The 21,501-nt window shown below is 35.3% G+C and overlaps 1 protein-coding gene across 1 annotated transcript in view; it reads left to right on the plus strand.

The window, feature by feature from the left end:
• The first annotated feature begins 16,271 nt into the window (after window positions 1-16,271).
• LOC123526918 (receptor-type tyrosine-protein phosphatase kappa-like) overlaps window positions 16,272-21,501 on the plus strand; it is a 36,947-nt gene continuing 31,717 nt past the window's right edge. Inside the window, exons 1-5 of the mRNA XM_053522701.1 lie at window positions 16,272-17,304; window positions 17,958-18,081; window positions 20,629-20,690; window positions 20,965-21,024; window positions 21,370-21,429. Of these exons, the coding sequence (XP_053378676.1) occupies window positions 16,272-17,304; window positions 17,958-18,081; window positions 20,629-20,690; window positions 20,965-21,024; window positions 21,370-21,429 (1,339 nt within the window). The remainder of the gene's footprint in view (window positions 17,305-17,957; window positions 18,082-20,628; window positions 20,691-20,964; window positions 21,025-21,369; window positions 21,430-21,501) is intronic.

The raw sequence follows: 21,501 nt of genomic DNA on the forward strand, positions 1-21,501 counted from the left end.
CATAAATTGTCTTGCAACGGTATCAAAAGATTTTGATCGTTTCATTGTTGTCAGGGTTGTCTTCGTCATAATAGCGCATTAAACGCTTTATACAAAAAGTGAGAGGAAGTTGTTCAGAATTTTTTCCTCTCTAGACTTAATTGCCCAGGAAGACAAGCAACTTTGTAGATGTTTTGGGGCATGAGAATATATCAAGGTAAGCATATATACATATTTTTATCATGTCTTCTGCTTTACAACTGGTTATCAATATAAAAGCTCATTAACTCTTACACCCATAATTTTGTTCATTGGCATTGTGTTTAGACATAATTTTGTTTAAACATGTCCGGTTGTCCGTCCGCAAGCATTCTAAGTGTGAATTTATTAACTTTATTGTTGATATCTAATGGGAGTTAAAAAGAGAGTTTTCTTGTAAAAATCTCAAATTAAAAGATAGAAATGGTAGCCAAAGGACTGTATGTCAGGCGTTTTTTTCATCAAACATTATTTCGTGATTTTAAATGCCCTATAGTTATTACAATATTCGTAATTTCGTCATTAAAACATTTTCTGGTACGCCATGTGCAATTCAAATTTTTCTAAATACAGCGTTACATTATATTCATTAAAGCTATACATTAGTGATATGGCCGTCATGTATATGGGAATATAATCTTTAGGAAAAAGAAGTATATACAGACTGTTATACATTAAATGGACCCAAAAATATAACAACACAGAGTCGCTTTTAAATGTTTTGGTTTATACAAAAATCATTTTTTATAAATCTGCGAATTTTCAGTAAAATATTTTATTATTGAATATTGATGTTTTTTACTTGACTTAAAAAATTAATAATATAAAAAAGGAATTGCTTTCACAGTGAAAATTTATGTAGTTACAGTTATTTTTGGAACAATTTGTTGAACAAACTTTCAAAATTGCTGGTGTAATAAAAATTTATAGTGTCCCGATGTACATTATTAAAGGCTCAAACTGCCTTTCTTTCAAATGTAACTGCCACATTTTTTGAATATTGATTAAAGACAGAAGAAAGTTTTTTGACTTTACTGGTTTTGATTACCTTCCGTTTCGGATCAAGTGGATTAAATTCATGTGGGAGGATTGAAAGTAGTTCTTTTTTGGACAGCTGTTTCATCTATTTTTTAGCTTTATGGGAACTTTAAGTGTTTACTATACTAACCGAGAACAGGATGCTGTCTATTCACAAAACATATTTATTTTTTTTAAGTGTTTAAAAATACTTTATTGTAACAGCATTTTTTCAAGTATGAAATTTGACGCAAGTTCCATTTAAATCCTAAATAAGTAATAAAGAACGAACGTGAAATACGATATCCTATTGAGCACAAATTATCAGATAAATAGTGCTTTCCTGTCAACATGTATAATAGAAATACTTTACAGCTTTGTTTTTACGAATTTGCATATTTATAGAAGTCAAATATTTTGGGAATCCAATCACTTTAGTTTAATCAATTATCAATGAGTAATATCTGTACTATTTAACATTTATATAGCAGTCCTTTTATGTGTTAAACGAAGGGAAATTAAAAAAAAATAGAAACGAAGACGAGCCTAGAAATCTTACTATTAAAAGAAAAAGTGGAATTCAAACCCCCAACATAAACGAAAATGTTGCAGGCTCGGTTTGATTGAGCCCGATCATAGGGTAGTGGATCTGCAAGCTACCGTTCACGCCCTCTAGCCCAAAGGTTTACATGTACAAGTACAAACGTCCGTGGATGTGTTCATACGGCGGTGTTTCATGGAACCTTCAAAGATACACAAAATGTAATATAATGTCATAAGGGCACTGAGCCCCCGCTAAAACCCAACATGACGCGGGTTAGATGTGAAACATTTAAAGACATTTTTGGCGAAGTGTTTTACATATAAATTTGTTAGTGTATTCGGTATCTCTAATGGACTGGAAGAGGGTTTTAAAAAGGCCCGTGTAGTGTATGCAAAGCTCCAGTTGCCTACATTACGGTCCGAACATAACGTGTGACACAGGATTTCTGGGTACTTCTATTATCAATTATGTTAAGAAAGGATAGAAACAAGAGGGCCAAGATGGCCCTTTGTCGCTCACCTGAGAAACACACCCTAACAGTGTAAACATGTTTGACCTGGTGATTTCATGGAAAAACTATTCTGACCAATTTCACTAAGATTGGACCAAAAATGTGGTTCTGGAGTTTAAACAAGTATTTTATTTGATATGACCTAGTGACTAGTTTTTGACCCCAGGAAAAACCATATTCAAACCGACCCAGAGGTCATCCAAGGCAATCATTTGACAAAATTTCGTGAAGATCAAATTTAACAAACAGCCTCTATATCATACACAAGCTTTTTTTTTGATTTGACCCAGCAGCCTAAATTTTGACCCCAGATAACCCATATTCAAACCGACTTAGATGTCACCAAGGCAATCATTCTGACGTAATTTTATGAAGATCAATTTAAAAAATACAGTCTCTATCACATACACAAGGTTTTTCTTTGATTTTACCCAGAGGGCCTAGTTTTTGACCCCAGATAACCCATTTTCGAACTTGACCTAGATTTTACAAGCAATCATTCTGACCAATTTCATGAAGATCAATCGAAAAATACAGCCTCTATCGCTTTCACGACGTTTTTCTTTGATTTGACCTAGTTTTTGACCTCAGATGACCCATATTCAAACTCGACCTAGAATTGATAAAAATCAATCATTCTACTAAATTTTTATGAATACGGTTTTAAAATTACAGCCTCTATCGCAAAAACAATGGTTTTCTTTGATTTGACCTAGTGTCCTAGTTTTTGACACAGATGACCATTTCGAAAGAGGCCTAGATATAATCAAGGTAATCTTCTGCCTAAAATGGCACGAAGATCAATTGAAAAATTACAGCCTCTATCGATACCAAGGTGTTTCTTTGATTTGGCCTATTGACCTAGTTTTTGAACCCAGATAACCCATTTTCGAACTTATCCTAGCTTTCATCAAAGTCATCATTCTGACAAAAGTTGTGAAGATCAGTAGTACTTACAACCTCTATCGCAACACAATGGTTTTCTTTTATTTGATCTATTGATCTAGTTTTTGGGCCCCCCGTTGACCCATTTTCGAAATTGGACTAGATTTTATCAAGATACTTAATTTGATTTTAAAAATTTATAAAGTTCAGTTGAAAAATACGGCCTTTATCGCATACACAATATTTTTCCTTGATTTGACCTAGTGACCTAGTTTTTGCCCCCAAAATGACATATTTTCTAATTTGGCTAGAGTACATCAAGGTAAATTCTGCCAAAATTTCATGAGGATCAGTTGAAAAATACAGCCTCTATCGCATACACAAGCTAAATCTTGACAGACAGACAGACAACAGGACTACAGACAGACAGACGACGGACATCGAGCGATCAAAAAAAACTACCTGAGCAATCAGGTGAGCTAAAAAGAAAGAAAAAGCCCTTTTAAAATGTGAATCAGAATTTTGCATTCTGCACCTTATAGGAACAAATGGGAATTCTTTCATAGAAGAGTAATAATACTATGAGGACACGTCCTAATTACCTTTGATTGTCGTGCGATTATCTAAGCCTGTTTAAAAGGAGTAATAATAATTCTTAGCGGGGCTTTAGGACAAAAGTAGTTACCATCACTGACTTCGAATCACTTGCCCTTTATCGATGTATGTTCGAAACCTAACTTTATGTGAGGAAGCTCGCTAGTTCTAAGTGCCACATACTGACTGAAACACTGCCAGAGAGGCACATAACGGAAAGCGCAGGTGGTCTGGATCCATGCTGGTCGCAAAGTCACTATGTTGGTTTTCCTTGCGTGGCTCAATTATGACCTTAATTGTGTTTGTATGCCTCTAAACCCGAACCGAACAAATTTAGTATCGGTTTCCGATATCTTTTTTTATTGTTTTTTTTTCGATTAAAGACACTTTCATGAGACAAAATATTATAATATTTTTACACTAAAATTCAGCTGCACAATACGAAAATTACTGGTGAAATACCGTCGATGTTTATTACATGGCATGAAAATATTCGAAGCTGAAGTAATAAAAGGTTCTGTTATGCGAACTGAGACGTGTTAACCCTTACCCTGCTAAATTTCATAATTATCTTGTCCAATTTCAATTTGGACAGTACCATTAACTGATAAAACGGGTTGCTTCAAAAAAGATCGGACTGTACGGATGTGCAGGCTGTTCATGATCTACATTGGTCGTAAAGGTTGAATCAATCGTTTCTAGCACTGAGACGTATTAAAGATGACATTTACGGAAAATAATTGCAAATTATTAGCATAACATCTAGAATTTTTAATACGTTCTATGCAGCGCAAATTCGGCAGCCATTAACAAATTACATTTATGTAAATTCATATGATACTAATAAAATTATTGCTACGTAACGCAGGATTTTTATGTTCGGTGCAGGACCGATACATTGATTTGAAAACTTTAGAAGGGTGGGTTTAGTATTTGCTCATTTCGGTCTATAAAAACAAATAATCGGTTTATGAAATCCCTCATTAACCCTTTTCACGTAATAAATGAAGTTTCCAAAGCCGATTTAATATCCTGAAAAAATGCCATTTGATGGAAAAACGGCGAAGTTAAATTATAAAGTTCTTTCAAACATATTGCAAAACATGACGATTAGTTTTATGCTCTTCCGTGAAATACTGAAATTTATCAGTGAAGTAAAATTGATATTTTCACTGTTTCAATCTTGAAACATACAATGCAACCAAGCAAAATAATAGCAGACTCGATTTGATTGAGTCTGTTCATGGGAGGTAATGGAAAGTGCAACACCTCTCACGCCCCCTAGCACCGGCTTATTTATTTAATTGTTTTTTTTTGGGTTTAACGTCGCCCGACACAATTACAGGTAATTGGCAACTTTCCAGCTTTGGTGGTGGAGGAAGGGCCCCAGGAGCCCCCCGTGCATTATTTCATCACGAGCGGGCACCTTTGTAGAATCACTGACATTCCGTAAGGCAGCTGGATAGCTTCCTCACATGAAGAATAAAACGCCCCGAGTGAGGCTCGAAGCCACATCGATGAGGGGGAAGTGATTTGAAGTGGCGACTTAACCACTCGGAACGGAGGCCCCTAACTAACATCGGCTTAAGCGGAATTCTATTACAAAGAATTGAAGGACATTTTAAAAAACCCCCAAAGGGCCAGAAATACAACAAGACTGAATCCAAGTACGGGGAGACATTTTACGGCACTTAAAGATTTCTGTTTTGGTAGTTGATAAATCTGTAAAAAGATCCTTTGCTGAATACACACATCTAATTATATGTATGAAAAAAGCAATTGGGTTCGACTATACGTTATACCAACATTATAAACAGCCCTTCCCACTGCGTCTAATTACGAGGATTGTTCAAATATGAATGCATCTAGAACGTTATCTCAGCCCGCCCGCTTTGCTCAGTAGGTAAGAGCGTTGGTCTACGGATCGCAAGGTTGCGAGTTCGATCCTCGGGCGGGGCGTAAAGTTCTCCGTGACTATTTGATAAACGACATTGTGTCTGAAATCATTAGTCCTCATCCCCTGGTAATTCATGTGGGGAAGTTGGCAGTTACTTGCGGAGAACAGGGTTTTTACTGGTACAGAATCCAGGAACACTGGTTAGGTTAATGCCGCCGTTACTGACTGAAATACTGTTGAAAAACGGCGTTAAAAACAAAAAAAAAAAAAAAAAAAAAAAAGAACGTTATCTCGCTCAATAATGCAAAAATCACGAGAAAATTAAAATTATTGGGTAGATAAATATGTAAGCATTACATTGATACCACACCCATTTAAATCCGTTTTCTTTAGCTGTGTCTATCGCTCGTTAACATTGCCCAAACGGAATTTTTACAAAAATAGCTGAATGGTATAAAAGACCCAAGTTTTATCTTAATCTTGGTTGGTCATTGCATATTATCGCTAAATTTTAGAAAAAGGGTCTGCGTCAATGTAATGTTCATTTCAATAACGAGGATGGTATCCGGTTGTTTTACAGAAACAACGAGGATGGTACCATGGTACATCGTCAAAGGTATCCCCTTTTCTACACAATGTCTTAAAAAAACGCTATAATTTTACTTTGCTTCCAATTTTTGTGGAACGAAAGCAATGACTAACACACAGAATGCTTGTTTTTCATTTTCTTAACAAAAACAGACCCTAATTTAATCCTGATTAATACCACTATTTATGAAAATAGATGGCATCGCCTTAAAATATCTTTATTTTCGCGAGAGTGGTATGATTGTAGGGATAATACACGGTTTTTTGTGTATTAACGTCTGCAGAAGCCCACGGGATCGTTTGTGACCGAGACCTAAGGTCATGACACGAACACTAACTTATTGTTTTCATATGTGATGACCTAACGATTCCGGTACATTTCTATTTACAATTCTGTTGTTCTTGGAAACGGTAAACGTGTTTTAAATATCCATAACCGAGGCCCACATATCAACAACACTACCAAAAACATGATTTGAAGGATTTTGAGCATTTTATTTTTATTTCTCGTTATTAAAATCATGACATTACCCATAATTTTGCATATTACTTAAAAATTTGATAATCAGGAACACAATTTTAAGAATAATAACTTTACATTCGAATTATTTTGAGTACGAACACATTTAGAGTACGGATGGGTACGAAGGTAGTCACTAGCTTTCTAGGTTTATTATATGAATTCTGCGAATAAAATCAGGTAAAACATACCAACTGATGCTAACAAAAATATAATTCATAAAGACGAACAATAGCACAAGTTACACATTCACGGTTATTTACAAGAACTGAACCGACGCTTTGTAAAGGGAGGAGTAAACTCTAAGAGAAGGGAATGTGAAAATTGATGGGGGCAGCACGTTTTGAGTTGGAAACTGATACAGCTAAACATACCATCTTTAATGCTACAAGAATAGGTTATTATGGAAGAAACAAGACGCAGATGCCAAATATCAGTCTGTGCAGAAATACGTATACATACGTCCCTGGCAAAGCATTTCAAAAATAAAGATCATGTATTAACAGCAAGTGAATTGCCTTGTTTGCACACGATTTTTCTCCCGTTAATACATGCAAAAATAACATATCGTGACTGGTTTTATAACTTCCTGCTTAACCAAATCTAATGTATAACGTAAATAAACAAATAGTTGTAAAACTTTTAGGTCTGTTACCAGTGAATATAGGATTAACCCAATACTTGACATTTTCTGACAAGATGCATTGCATTTCAACAGCGGTGAGTGAAGTGCATTTTCTATAACATTTAAGCATAGAATCTAGAATTTGTGCCTGTATGTATGTAAAATGGTGAAAAACATGTTAAAGGCAGTTCTGCATGTTCGGATCGATTTATTACTACAGTGCAGAATTTGATTAAATGTTGATTTTTCAAATCATTTCAATGTACCTAGCAAAGTCGGCTAAAAAAGATAGGCCCGTGTGCTTCATCGCACATATTACTAAACTGATTTGTAGATTTTAATGAAACGTCTCGCAGTCGTAAATGAACATCTTTATTATGGTGAAATAAAGTGTTAAGGTCCGTCCGTGTGATTGTTATTGAGATAATTAAACAGATTCTCATAATTCAGGGCAATCTTTGGAATCATTGAACAAGTAATTTATTGTCACTATCATATTTTGTCTTTACACAGACAGAAACATCGCAATTGTAATAAATGTACTCACACGTCGCAGTTAATTAATAAAATCAATTTCGTTTCCGTATGCCGAGTTCTAATGACGTTACATCCTTACTTCCTGTTTAATTAACGCAGTACTACCTTCACCGTACTAGTATTACCAGTGTTGCCAAGAAAGTATTGCAGTTCGTGAAGAACAACGTTCACAAAGCCCACCAAAACTATTTCTGCATGTTTGTGCAGTATGAATACAGCACTGACTCGCTTGAATACCTGTTGTGCAGTAGGAAAGTAGCAGATATGCAACATGCTTGCAGTATTATGATTTATTTCATTAGGTTTTAAATAATTGCTGCATTACTGCAGCTACTTGCAGTATGTTAGCAGTATATATTACGCTGCTAAGCAGCCGATGATTACGATACATGTCTCATGTCAAAGCAGCATGAATGCAGCATTCGTGCAGCATATGCTGCACTAGCAACGCAATCACACATCATGCTAGAAAACCTCTGCAAAAATGCAGTGTATAAGTAGTATGTCCCACATGAATGCAGTATCTGCAGCTTTTCAGTATATACTACAGTTTTGAGAGGTAGGACTTAATACTGCTTTCCTCTTACGATTCTACAAAATAGACTATCCATTATTTTGTGTATTTCAAAGAAATATTAGATTAGTACCGAAAACATTTGCCCTGTGCTAATGTCAAAACTTCTCTCCAAGTTTCATTTTCTTTGACCTATGTATCAGGTTTACTTTACCATAGGATAAATTCTAGGTATATTAGGTCTATTCATGAGATTTAAGATGCAATTTTATGAGAACATATTCACGGTTTTATGATAAATACTTATTGTTTTAAAAAAGAAACCTATGAGAGATGCAGTGTTGCTCCTTTTAAAGTTATATCAGACACATAGATAACAATTGTTACCTAATTATTGACTCTGGTTATATGATAGGTTGTGCTATAGACGAGTTTCCCTGCTGCAGGTCACTGTGACCTATTAGGGGCCCAAGCATTTCCTAGTTAGTACTGAATTTCATTTAAAAATGGTAAAAAGCTACCACTGCAATAATTGTACACTGAACTTGGACCTGGTAAAAACTAGCATCTTACCATTTATGCGAGAACCTCACCTGACAGGCTTATTTGTCAACTGCCCCGTTCGTTTGGGCCCAAGAGAATATAGCTTCCGAAACGCTTTAAAACAGTATAGAAGAAAATCAGTATCGAACAGACGTTTGTCGGAAGTGGAAAAATATATCATTCTTTTTTTCAAATGTAATTTTTTTCAGATTTTTATTGTTAATGTGCTATTTGAAAAAAGAAATTATAAATATTTTATTTGTTCTAGTTTAAAACTCAGATTGTAAGGTATATATGTTGAATTGCCACCTTGTTTTGATCACGTGATTAACATTTCCGACTATCGGGTGGAAGACACAAAAGCTCAGAAGAACTCTTCTTATTCCGGCAGATCTTCCGAATGGGGCAAACGAACCCGCCAGTTAAACAATAAGTTCGTTTAATAGAAAGAAATACATTTTAACGCGATTCAATTCATATGAATATCTTTGAATACTGCGTACAAACAATAGTTAATATATATCTCTATATTTGTTTTGTTAATAACTGAACCATTTCCAACATTTATAACAAAAGTATTACACCATGTTTCTTTATTTTAAATGAACAGTTACTTTCGTCTTGGGGGATTCTAAAACTTACTTGTGCGCAAGCGCATTGTACTATTTTAGACTGGCTCACCGTAATTTGCGCTAGAAAGTGAAATCTAACGTCGTAAAATTAGTAGATTAGTCTGAATTCTATTAGTTTGAAAGCCAACACTATGGAGAGGTCTTGGTAGACCTCTCCAATAACAATTTAAAGGGAGCATTACGATTGCTTCTGATTGCTTCTGAGCCCGCCCGCTAAGCTCAGTAGGTAAGAGCGTTTGTCTACGGATCGCGGGGTCGTGAGTTCGATCCTGGGGTGGGGCGTATGTTCTCCGTGACTATTTGATAAACGATATTGTGTCTGAAATCATTAGTCCTCCACCTCTGTTTCATGTGGAGAAGTTGGCAGTTACTTGCGGAGAACAAGTTTGTACTGATACAGAATCCAGGAACACTGGTTAGGTTAACTGCCCACCGTTACATGACTGAAATACTGTTGAAAACGGCGTTAAACCCAAAACAAACAAACGATTGCTTCTGTTAAAGTTTAATTCTGCTAACCGGTGTAAGAAGATTCAGATTATTTTGCAAATAATAATGTTTCAGTGAGTTTTAGTTTTACAATTTTTTAAGATAACTATAATACTTCGGTTTTATAAAATTTAATGGTAACAGAATCATTGTGCTCTCCGACATTGAATAGAAATTCCATTTTTGTTGTAAATAATTAATTAAACTTTAAAAGTATGTGTGTGACTGCACACAGTATATAACGAGAATGAGATAGAGCAAATTCATAAGCCCTAATGAAGTACAAAATGTATATTAATATTCATAATTAGAATTTCGATTATGAGTTTGCAGGTGAGTGTTGCACAAGGATGAATATTCTACATACTTTTGCCAGCACTTTACAATGCAAAGCAATCCAAGCCTTAAAAATTAAGATACACAATATAAATCGTGTACCGGCAGTATATTGCATTTTACAAAATCGAAAAATAAGTGTATTTTAAATCCTGACCTTTCAGTATTATCGATTAAATCCACTTAATAATGCGTGTTAATGTAAAAGTTAGGTGTAAATTTTCTGATAGTACGTACAGCGAGGAACAGCTGTAAAAATAATAACCAAATAATTCTGACCTCAATCATGTCACAGACTTTGTAATTGAAAGACTGAAAATATGCTACAAACTGATATGGTATGCTTATTGTGATCTATTTGATCTAATGGCCCGCGACTGTGTCTATTTTATGAAATGTGAGGTGTAATTGCACCTTAGATTTATGTATTGGATCTTATGACTTCCTGTTTAATCAGATTTCGTGAAAGCTGTAAATCTTAAATGCAGATAAATACGAACTTTTAAAGGGAAATGAACTTGGATTTAACACTATTTGGCACGATGGTTAGCATAAATAAGGAGGTAAATGAAATGCTTTATTTTGAATGTTTTGAATTCATTTAATTTTTGAGCTGTTAAAAAGCCACGATAATTAATTGTTCTTGCGAGTGTTAGTATTTAATTAACCGATTAACTGATTTAAATTTAACAGTGGTATATTGGCAGTTGACCATTTCAAGGCGGTGCGCACATAGCTGTCTATAATATTACTTTATAATGATACATTCTAAAAAGCTGTATTAGGCAGACGACACACGGCAATGTGGGGTTGCCTAGATTACCTAGCTGAACACACGAGGAATCTTAATACACGTTAAACTTCATTTAGAAATGTTATAATCAAACCAGTTATAGAAATTGTCATTGTTATCTACTTACCGTAATGGGTAATAAAGTAGAAGTTATCCCATCGCTGTAAATTGAAAAACAAACAAATGAGAGAAAATAAACCGATTTTTATCGCCTTTTAACTTGGCACCAAAACAGACGTGCATAGTAATGTTTGCGATGTCATAGCAAACGAGTTTTACTTTTAACCAAGAAAACAATTACACATTCATGCCGGTGGTAACTTCTACTTTAATATGATATCAAGATCATACATGGTAAAAAAATACAAAGTGCTATTCCCCTATAAAGCATCATGGCACCTCATTTGAACATACAAGTAGTAAACTTTGTTCTACGAATTGCAAATGCCGTCTGAAGAATGACTGGTCAACTATTAGAAATGAAGTCCAGATATTAATCCAGAACAACATGTTCAAGGACCATCACATATTGCAGGACATACTTTGGATGTTCTTATCACAAGAGACACTGAAAATATTGTTACAGTATCAAATATAGAAGTTACCGACCCAGGACTCTCTGATTCTGATGGGAAGATATAACGTGACCATTTCGCTGTGGTATTTCATATTCAAGCAGAAAAACCTGCTCCAATAAAAACTGTGACCTTCCGAAAGTTGAGATCCACTAACATTGAATCATTTAAAAACGAAATATAATCTTTGGAGATTCTTGACATGAACACGTTAATTTCTGATGTTGACAAGCACGTGGAATCTCTAAACAACAGCTTGATATCACTCGTTGACCAGCACGCCCCTTGGCATACTAAAACAATAGTGGTTAGACCGACTTGTCCATGGTATAATGAAGAACTACACGAAGCCAAACATTTAAAACGAAAACTTGAACGCAAATGGAGGAAAACAAACCTGACAGTGGATCATGGGATATACAGAAATCACTGTGCTTCTGTGAATAAATTGCTGAAACAAACACGTGTAAATTTCTATTCTGAAAAGATAGAGTCCTGCGGACGAGATCAGAAAACTTTATTCAAAGTGACAAAGAATCTTCTTGGTAGAGTCGATGAGGCCGTGCTGCCAACATCTTCCTCTTCCAAAGAACTAGCGCAAACTTTCAGCGATTTCTTCATCGATAAAATTGATGGAATAAGAAATAAAATTTGGTCAGAAACAGAATTACAAACCGGTGTTACCACCGAGGAAATTTCGAACACGCAAATAGATAAACTTGTTGAATTCACTCCAGTCTCACAGGATGAAGTGAAAAAAGTTATTTCAAAATCTGCAAGTAAATCGTGTGAGCTAGATCCACTTCCAACATGGCTTTTGAAATAATGTTTAGAAGAACTGCTACCATTTCTCACTAAAATAATCAATTATTCTTTGGAGAAAGCATATGTACCGAAATACTTCAAAAGTTCGTTGATCAGACCACTCATCAAAAAGTCAGATCTAGATGCAAATGTTCTGAAGAACTACAGACCTGTATCTAATTTACCGTACGTGTCTAAAATACTTGAAAAGGTAGACGATGCTCGTTTGGAAAGCCACTTGTCTTTGAACAGTCTCCACGAAGAACACCAGTCTGCATACAGAAAATTTCACTCCACTGAGACCGCATTACTGAAGGTTCAAAATGACATTCTCAACTCCCTTGACCAAAATGATGTAACAGTGTTAGTGATGCTTGACCTTTCGGCTGCTTTCGATACCATCGACCACAAGACGGTATTGCACCGCCTCCACGACCACTTTGGTATCGCAGGGAAACCACTTGAATGGATAACTTCATATCTGAGCGACCGCTACCAAACAGTGACCATAGATAGTGAATTGTCAAAACCAGTGCAAATGACATACAGTGTCCCACAGGGGTCCGTTCTCGGACCAAAATTTTTCACAATGTACACTAAACCAGTTGGTACAATATGCAAGAAACATGGACTAAATCATCATTTTTACGCCGACGATGGGCAGCTTTATTTATCTTTTAAACCAACAAATCCGGTCTCTCAAAAGGATGCTTTACGCTGTGTTGAAAACTGTCTCGTAGAAATCTTATCTTGGATGAACAGCAACATGTTGAAAATCAATGCCGATAAAACTGAAGTCATCGTATTTACCTCACAAAAAAACGAAAAACATATTGAATCGGTTACTGTGAAAATTGGAGAAGAGAACATTAAACCATCTAAATGTGTAATGAATCTTGGTGTCTTTCTAGACTCCAAAATGAGCATGGAAAAACATATTAAAATAGAAGAAGTGGAAACTCCACAGGTCGCTCAACACAACAAAAACTCAGTTTGTAGATCAGGGTACGGACAGCTACGTCAAATAGGCCACATCAGGAAATATCTAAATACAGATGCTACAAAATCTCTAGTAAATTCACGCGTCACTTCACGCCTTGATTATTGCCATGCGCTCTTGTATGGTGTTCCGAAGGTCTTGCTGAATAGACTTCAAAGTCTTCAGAACACTGCAGCTCGAATTATAACGAGAATATCGCGTTATGATCACATTACGCCGGTATTAAAAGAACTGCATTGGATACCAGTTACTCATAGAATTGACTTTAAGATTCTAGTTCACACATACAAAGCATTGCATGACCAGTCACCGATCTATGTTAAAGACTTGCTGGAACTGTATCAGCCAGCAAGAAATTTGAGATCCAAGAACAACCCAAAACAACTAGTTGTTCAAACAAGAGCTGTCGGAGGACAGCAACGCTCGACTATTCAACAGCCTTGTCAATTGAATGAATACAAAAGTTGAAAAAGGGGCATAATTTTGTAAAATGCAAAGTAGAGGTATTGAACCTCTGTACTGCATGTCATATCATGACAGTGAACAAGTGTGTGAAGTTTCAATCCTTTCCAATTTGTGGATACTGAGATACCAGCTTACATACAAAAACTTAACAAAAAACTGCTAAGTCAAAGGGGCATAATTTTGTAAAAATGCCAAGTAGAGTTATGGGACCTTCACAGTGCATGTTAGATCATGACAGTGAACAAGTGTGTGAAGTTTCAATCCATTCCAATTAGTGGATACTGAGATATCAGATTACATACAAAAATTTAACCAAAAACTGCTAAGTCGAAAAAGGGGCATAATTTTGTAAAAAAAGAGAGTAGAGTTATGGGACTTGCTTAGTGCATGTCAGATCATGATAGTGAACAAGTATGTGAAGTTTCAATCCATTCCCATTAGTAAGTACTGAGATACCAGCTTACATACAAAACCTTAACCAAAAATTTCTAAGTCGAAAAAGGGGCATAATTTTGTAAAAAAGCAAAATAGAGTTATGGAACCTGTGCAAGGTAGATCAGTTCATCACAGTGAACAAGTGTGTGAAGTTGCAATCCATTCCCACAAGTGGTTACTGAGTTACCAGCTTACATACAAAACCTTAACCAAAAATTTCTAAGTCGAAAAAGGGGCATAATTTTGTAAAAAAGCAAAATAGAGTTATGGAACCTGTGCAATGTAAGTCAGTTTGTCACAGTGAATAAGTGTGTGAAGTTTCAATCCATTCCCACAAGTGGTTACTGAGATACCAGCTTACATACAAAACCTTAACCAAAATCGGGACGCGGACGCGGACGCCGACGCCGACGCGGACGCCGACGCATGGGCGAGTGCAATAGCTCACTATTCTATGAATAGTCGAGCTAAAAAGCAAAACTGTGAGGTACGGTGATCGTAGTTTTTCATCAGCTGCACCGAAGTTATGGAATGCTCTTCCGGCTACCATTAGAGACGCTAAAAGCTTGGATGCTTTCAAACGATCATTGAAAAAACACTTTCTCTTCAAAGTCTATTGAAACTCACTTTGCACTGGGAAACAAGCTTTTGCAATGGAAATTATGTCCTAATGTTAAATGTTCTTTACAATATCTAGTACAATTAAAATGTAGAGTATTCAGGCTAAATACCTTTTATTGTTGATATATTTTTTGTGTTGTATTGTATGTCCATATCATTCTGTGATATGTTTTTTTTTTTTTTTTTTTTTTTTTGGATTTAACGTCGCACCGACACATGATAGGTCATATGGCGACTTTCCAGCTTTAATGGTGGAGGAAGACCCCGGGTGCCCCTCCGTGCATTATTTCATCACGAGCGGGCACCTGGGTAGAACCACCGACCTTCCGTAAGCCAGCTGGATGGCTTCTTCACATGAAGAATTCAACGCCCCGAGTGAGGCTCGAACCCACATCGATGAGGGGCAAGTGATTTGAAGTCAGCGACCTTAACCACTCGGCCACGGAGGCCCCTTCTGTGATATGTAGTTTGTACAGCGCTTTTGAACGTTTATTTTATAGATGAAAAGAGCGCTATAAAAATCTGGTAAATAATGATAATAATAATAATTGCTGAATGAATATTAATGTCATTAACACCAATCTGACAGAAAGTGCCATCAATATAATCACACTTTCAAGATTAAGTGTTTCACGAATGTGAACCATTGTATTATATAGTATTAACATTTTTCTTTTCAGATATTGTTCATATGGACGTGTAAATGGTTATTTGTCAGTAATTCCCAAGTAGCAGGAGGTAACTATAACTATCAGCAGAATAAACGTTTACTTGAACGGAATTGTAATTTCCTTATATTTCTTTCGGGATGAAATAGTACGTTTTATGAAATGTCTCTTAGCTGTATCTCTGTTTATTGCCTTTGATTTGATATGAGGGGTTTAAGTTTAACGTCTATTTTTTATGTAACTTATTCTAATTACATAATTGGAATTAATTGGAATTAATCGATATAAGATTCGATCTTCGTCAAATTAAACGTGTTCAATATTATGTCTGCCATGGTTTATTTTGGTTGTTTTTTTTTTTTTTTTTTTTTTTTTTTTTTTTCGACATTTATATTTTATATATTGCTTCTTAGTTAGTGTCAAGAAAATTGTGTAGCTAGGACATTGATTTATTTCTTCCCTCCAACTAATAATTAATCAATTTGTTGTCTATTACGTTTTACTGTTTAATAACTTCAAATTCTAGTAGGACTGTTATAAATACGTGTAGGTAAAAGAACGCAGTTGCTTTGAATCTTACTTTGTACATAATTGTTTACAACTGAGTTATGCTCAATTTAGGATTTGAACAATTATGTATTAATCGGATCATCAAGAAAGATGGTTCATTCTAAAGATAGTTATCACAGTACACTTAATTTCCTGTCAATGAATGCAAGCTATTCATGTTTCACTTCAGAAAGCATCCTAGATTGCAGAGTTGATTGTGCATGTAAAAATCAAAACTGTGGTCCAATTGGTTACTTTCTAGAAGGTAATTGTTATGATGGCTGCATTGATGGATATAGAGGTGCTCGGTGCACTCAGAAATGTACTTACAATTGTACAAACTGTGAGTATGACAAACACACATGCAATGCATGCTTTAATGGCTATTTCCCTGGCCCTTATAGTGACTGTACAGCAAAATGTTTACCAGGTTGTAAATCTTGCACGTCAAACACTACATGCACTACATGTACGGACGGATATTATAACGCGTATGGTTCCATGGACTGCCGGTATCTTTATTGTCCACAGAATTGCGAATGCCAACAAAATCAGTGTGTGTCGTGTAAATCTGGTTACTATGATACCAGTACGTTATGTAGCGGTATATGTCAAGGTAATTGTATGAATTGTTCATCACGGGATATTTGTGATGAATGTAGAGATGGTTATTTCAACGGGCATCGGTTTGACAACAGTAACCTTCCTCTTTTTACAAATTGTACGCTTGGATGCCATGATCATTGTAAACGATGCTCATTATATAAAACATGCTTGCAATGCGAAACTGGGCGATATGGATCAACTTGCCAAAAGGAATGTTCCAATGGATGTGAAACAAGTGAATGCCTGATAGACTCCGGAAATTGTAAATGTTCTCCTAATTTTTCGGGAGATAAATGTGATCAATGTCAGATTGGAAAACATGGAAACTTTTGTAAAATGCAATGTCCGCCCAACTGTGTTAATTCCTGTGATATCGAAACAGGAACCTGTGACTCCTGCAAAAATAACTTTTACGGTTTATTTTGTAACTTGTCCTGCAGCAGCATCTGTATTGACAACGTCTGTAATCAAAATAACGGCAAATGCACGAGGGGTTGCAATGGAACAACTGATGATCCTGTTTGTCCTCTACGGTCAGGTAGAATATTTAAATATATCATTGCTAGGTATATATTCAATATCATGTGTGTGTGCGTTTATGCGTGCGTTTGCGTTTGTGTGTGTGTGCGTGTGTGGGCGCGCGCACGCGTGCGTGTGTGTGTGAGAGGCAATGATCACATTATAAAAAGAATCATGTTGATGATAAATTGCTGTGATACATGCTCGTCTGAATGCTTCATTGAAACTTGCATTAGATACTTAGGTACGTGCCTTACCAGGAGAAATGTGAAAACTCATGTCCACAAAACTGTATTGATTCCTGTGACTTTGAAAACGGGAGCTTGTGACTTCTTCAAAAATAACTTATTGGTTTATTTTGTAACTCGTCATGTTCAATTTCTTGCAAAATATCATATTTAGTAGATTTGAATCATTTAATGGAAAATGCTCATATTATTGTGTTGATGGTTACTTTGGCTCTAACTGTAATTGCACGAAGGGTAACAAAAGAACTTGAATGCATTTTACACTCGTTTAAAATCTTTAAATAGAAGATAAGTTTGTATACACATTGACGTTTAGAAGTTAAGCAAAGCCTTATTTTCATATAATCTATCAGGATAAATGTTTCACCAAGAAAGACATACCAAAAACGAAAATAATAAAAACATTAACTTTTATTTACTTTAGATTCCCCGAAGGAGACAGAACCTGTTACAGCTGCAGTACTAGGATCTATTCTAGCAGTTTCAGTTGTTGTTAACATTGTATTTGTCGGCCGTTTACTCCTAAAACAGATACGTACATCTCGCAGGTAACGGATTTAGATATAATTAACAGTTCAAAACTATTATAGACCGCCTCGGTAGCCTAGTGGTAGAGCGTCAGCTTCGAGTGCGGGAGGTCGTAGGTTTACTCCCTGGCCACGTCTTTCCAAAGACATGATGTTACTTGTAACTTCTTCGCTTGGCGCTCAGCAATACGAAGGTAGTGATAGGACTGGTCAGCCCAGTGTCAGTACAATGTGATTCTGTAGGGTATCATGTCACGTGTACACGTCGTGATATTCCAGTGAAGCAGCACTATAAAGTTGGGCATTGCGCTCACTGCTACAAATAGACACTGTCGATTATATGCCTTAAAAAGTGTTGAAAATTATGTTAAACCCGATAAAGAGTGTAGCTAAAGTGTTGCATTAAAATCTACAGGATACGAAGGCTGTTCAAAAAAAACATAGACATTGTCTATAGGTTATATATACTTGAATGAAACAAAACAAGAGATATACCATCATGATGCGCAATTGTTTTACTAACTGCACTGCCAATTGGAAATGACTTTGATCACGCAGTCAGGAGTTACAGCTGCTCAAAAACAGTCACATACACGAACCCGGCGCACGGTATTCACAACTCAATGAATATAACGACGCAGTGCCTTCATCAACATGTTTTCATTACGTTTGCATTAATTTATATTGGTATAATTTGTTTTATTAATTTTGATGAACAATACCTAAATCATAACATGTTGTTCGGTTAGAACTCTGAAAATAGTATGAACACTTATGCTAAGCATCTCGGACAGGGTGCGCGTCATAACTACTTAGTCTTTAATCCCAGGTGTCTTAACGTCGAATTACATTTTCTGTTGTTTTTTATTATACTTTCACTGTCTTTAAGAAATCCTGGGCCATTTGCGAATCGTGTGTTCCAGTTAAACATCAAGACACAGATGAACGAACATTGTTATGGCGTCTGCTTAATTATTTTTAAAATTTCAGTTGTTGTTCGCCATAATTTCTATATAACTTAACTACAGCCTGATTATCAATGCGAGTCAATGCGATTCAGTGATGACATTACATGCATTTCTAACAGTTATACTCACTTAGTTTAAACGTCTCCCACGTCCGAGTAACGCCATACCCTCGATACATGCCGCCATAAAGTGTTGCTGCACTTGGATATATTTTCGGGCATACCACTATCATAGCGAACATTAACGATCAAATTCAGATCATGACACATGAAAAGGGACAGCGACGGATATGAGTGGCTATGGGAATTAAAACGTTCTACGCATTTCACCTATCAGCAAACATGTTACAAAAAATACATGATCAAATTACAGAAAGATTGCGAAATACAATTGCCTTTTACACAATGTATGGCTTTTGATAGTAAAAGAGTTCACGTTCCTTTCGAACAGCCATCGTAGTATGCGACGTTTTGTGTTTGAGTTTGATATGAAACTTCTAAACAAACGTTAACAAGCCCAGTTGCAGCGAGATAAAGATAAAATAATGAAATCCTTTGAAAACGCACATCTAGCATAACCCTTTTAAATAGCTCCATTGCATGGCAAATGTATTCACTTCTTTTTGTATGATGATCATAGCACGATAAGTAACTCTTACTTGTGCAAACGTTCATAAAGAATAAAGGAAAAATCATTTGACGTGTGTATTCGTCTGAAGACATGAGTCACTATATCACACACATTTCGTTGCAATATTGGCAAACATCTGCTACACGGAGCAGATCAACAGAACACAATTATCAAAGTAACTTTTTTGTACTTGTGGATGCCTATTCAACAGTTTCAATATCGATGCATTCTAAATTCATGCATATTAACTTTGAACACTATGTGCTAATCTAAGAGCTCTCCTTCAGCATGTATTGTTACCCATTTTGACATTCATTGGCTAGAAATACAGGAAGCCTAGAACATTTTACTAGGAACAACATATTGTATCATGAAAAGACCTATATATACCTACTTATATATATTCCTAAACTTTATCCTAAAAACTCTTAAGTGAACCTGGTACATAGGACAGAGAAAATGAAAAATTAAGGGAAGCCTCTGTGTTCAGATAGACAAAATGTATAAGTACATAATCAATCCCTTTGAATAAAATACTTCGAAACTTCCAATGTTGTTTTCAAAAATGGAATAAATAGTAAATGTAAATAAATTATTAAAGATAGACCTTATAGATTTAAAGTGTATGTTGTGGAAGTTAACGGTCGAACTTAAAGTATTTTGTATCTTCAAATACTCCGGCAAGGAAATGCTGATCACGTAATACCATAATGTAAATGACGATTTATATTCAAAGAATGTATGCGTTATGTTTACAGTATTTAATTGTTTCTGTCCAGATAAACATATTATACCAATGCCTTGCATTTTTTGTTAGTTATATACATAGATGTGATAGATTTTTCAATGATACATCTTGATTATACGCAGACTATCGAATATTTTGTATTTTTAATTTTGACAACGCATATACTTTTCAAAACATACAATTACAATGCCTATATTTGTAGTAGTCTATATTGCTTTGCAGGAAAGCTATGATACCTGAAACAGGAAAGGCATTTTATGAAAATACTGGAAAAAGTGGAAATGGTGATTAATATATCTGTTATTTATCATTAATGGTATTTCTGTGAAGGATAAATATGAAAAGGAACGCCATGTAAATGTGTATATGCATTTATGCATGTAGAATCAAACTGACAGTTTAAAGTTTCAGTGTAAGTTAGTGTATTTCATTAATGTCTTTGAATTCGCATTCTTCATAAAGCCCAGTAGTACTATACAGATTAGTATATAAGGTCACAACTCTTATGAATAATTGACAGAATAAATAACAAAATTGTGTGTAATGACTTTTTTTCAGCGATAGAAATGGCAGGTAATACTGAGACAAATGGAAACGGAGGCACAGTCACTGAAAAGGGTATATAAGTATTCATTTTCTGTATGCTTCTGGAGAGCCCTTTTTAAGAGAATCATACAAAACAACCTGAATTTCAATGTTTACTTAATCTCTTATTTAAGAACACACAAATGAAACCTGTAAAATTTAAAAAGTTAAATAGATTTGATGATACCTCACCGAATTTACATATTAATTGTATCTTGTCCTAAACAATACATTAAATGGTCAAAACCTAGATTGACAGGTTTAATTACTAATTCTTGTTACTTCTTGTAAGCAATTCACTTATATTTTATTAGATATATAAGCATATCCATAAATAATATTTCAGATAAGCAACAAATACATTTAATCTAATTTCAGCTTCTCTAAGTGTGTGCATTTCAAAGAAAAGTGAATACGAGGGTATTCGCTACGTGCAAGGTAATACATGACAAGTGTAATCCCAAAATGATAGTTAACCTATTTCTACATAGCAGTCTTACAATAACAAAG

This window comes from Mercenaria mercenaria, chromosome 14 (assembly GCF_021730395.1).
Source record: "Mercenaria mercenaria strain notata chromosome 14, MADL_Memer_1, whole genome shotgun sequence".
Classification (NCBI taxonomy): Eukaryota; Metazoa; Mollusca; class Bivalvia; order Venerida; family Veneridae; genus Mercenaria; species Mercenaria mercenaria.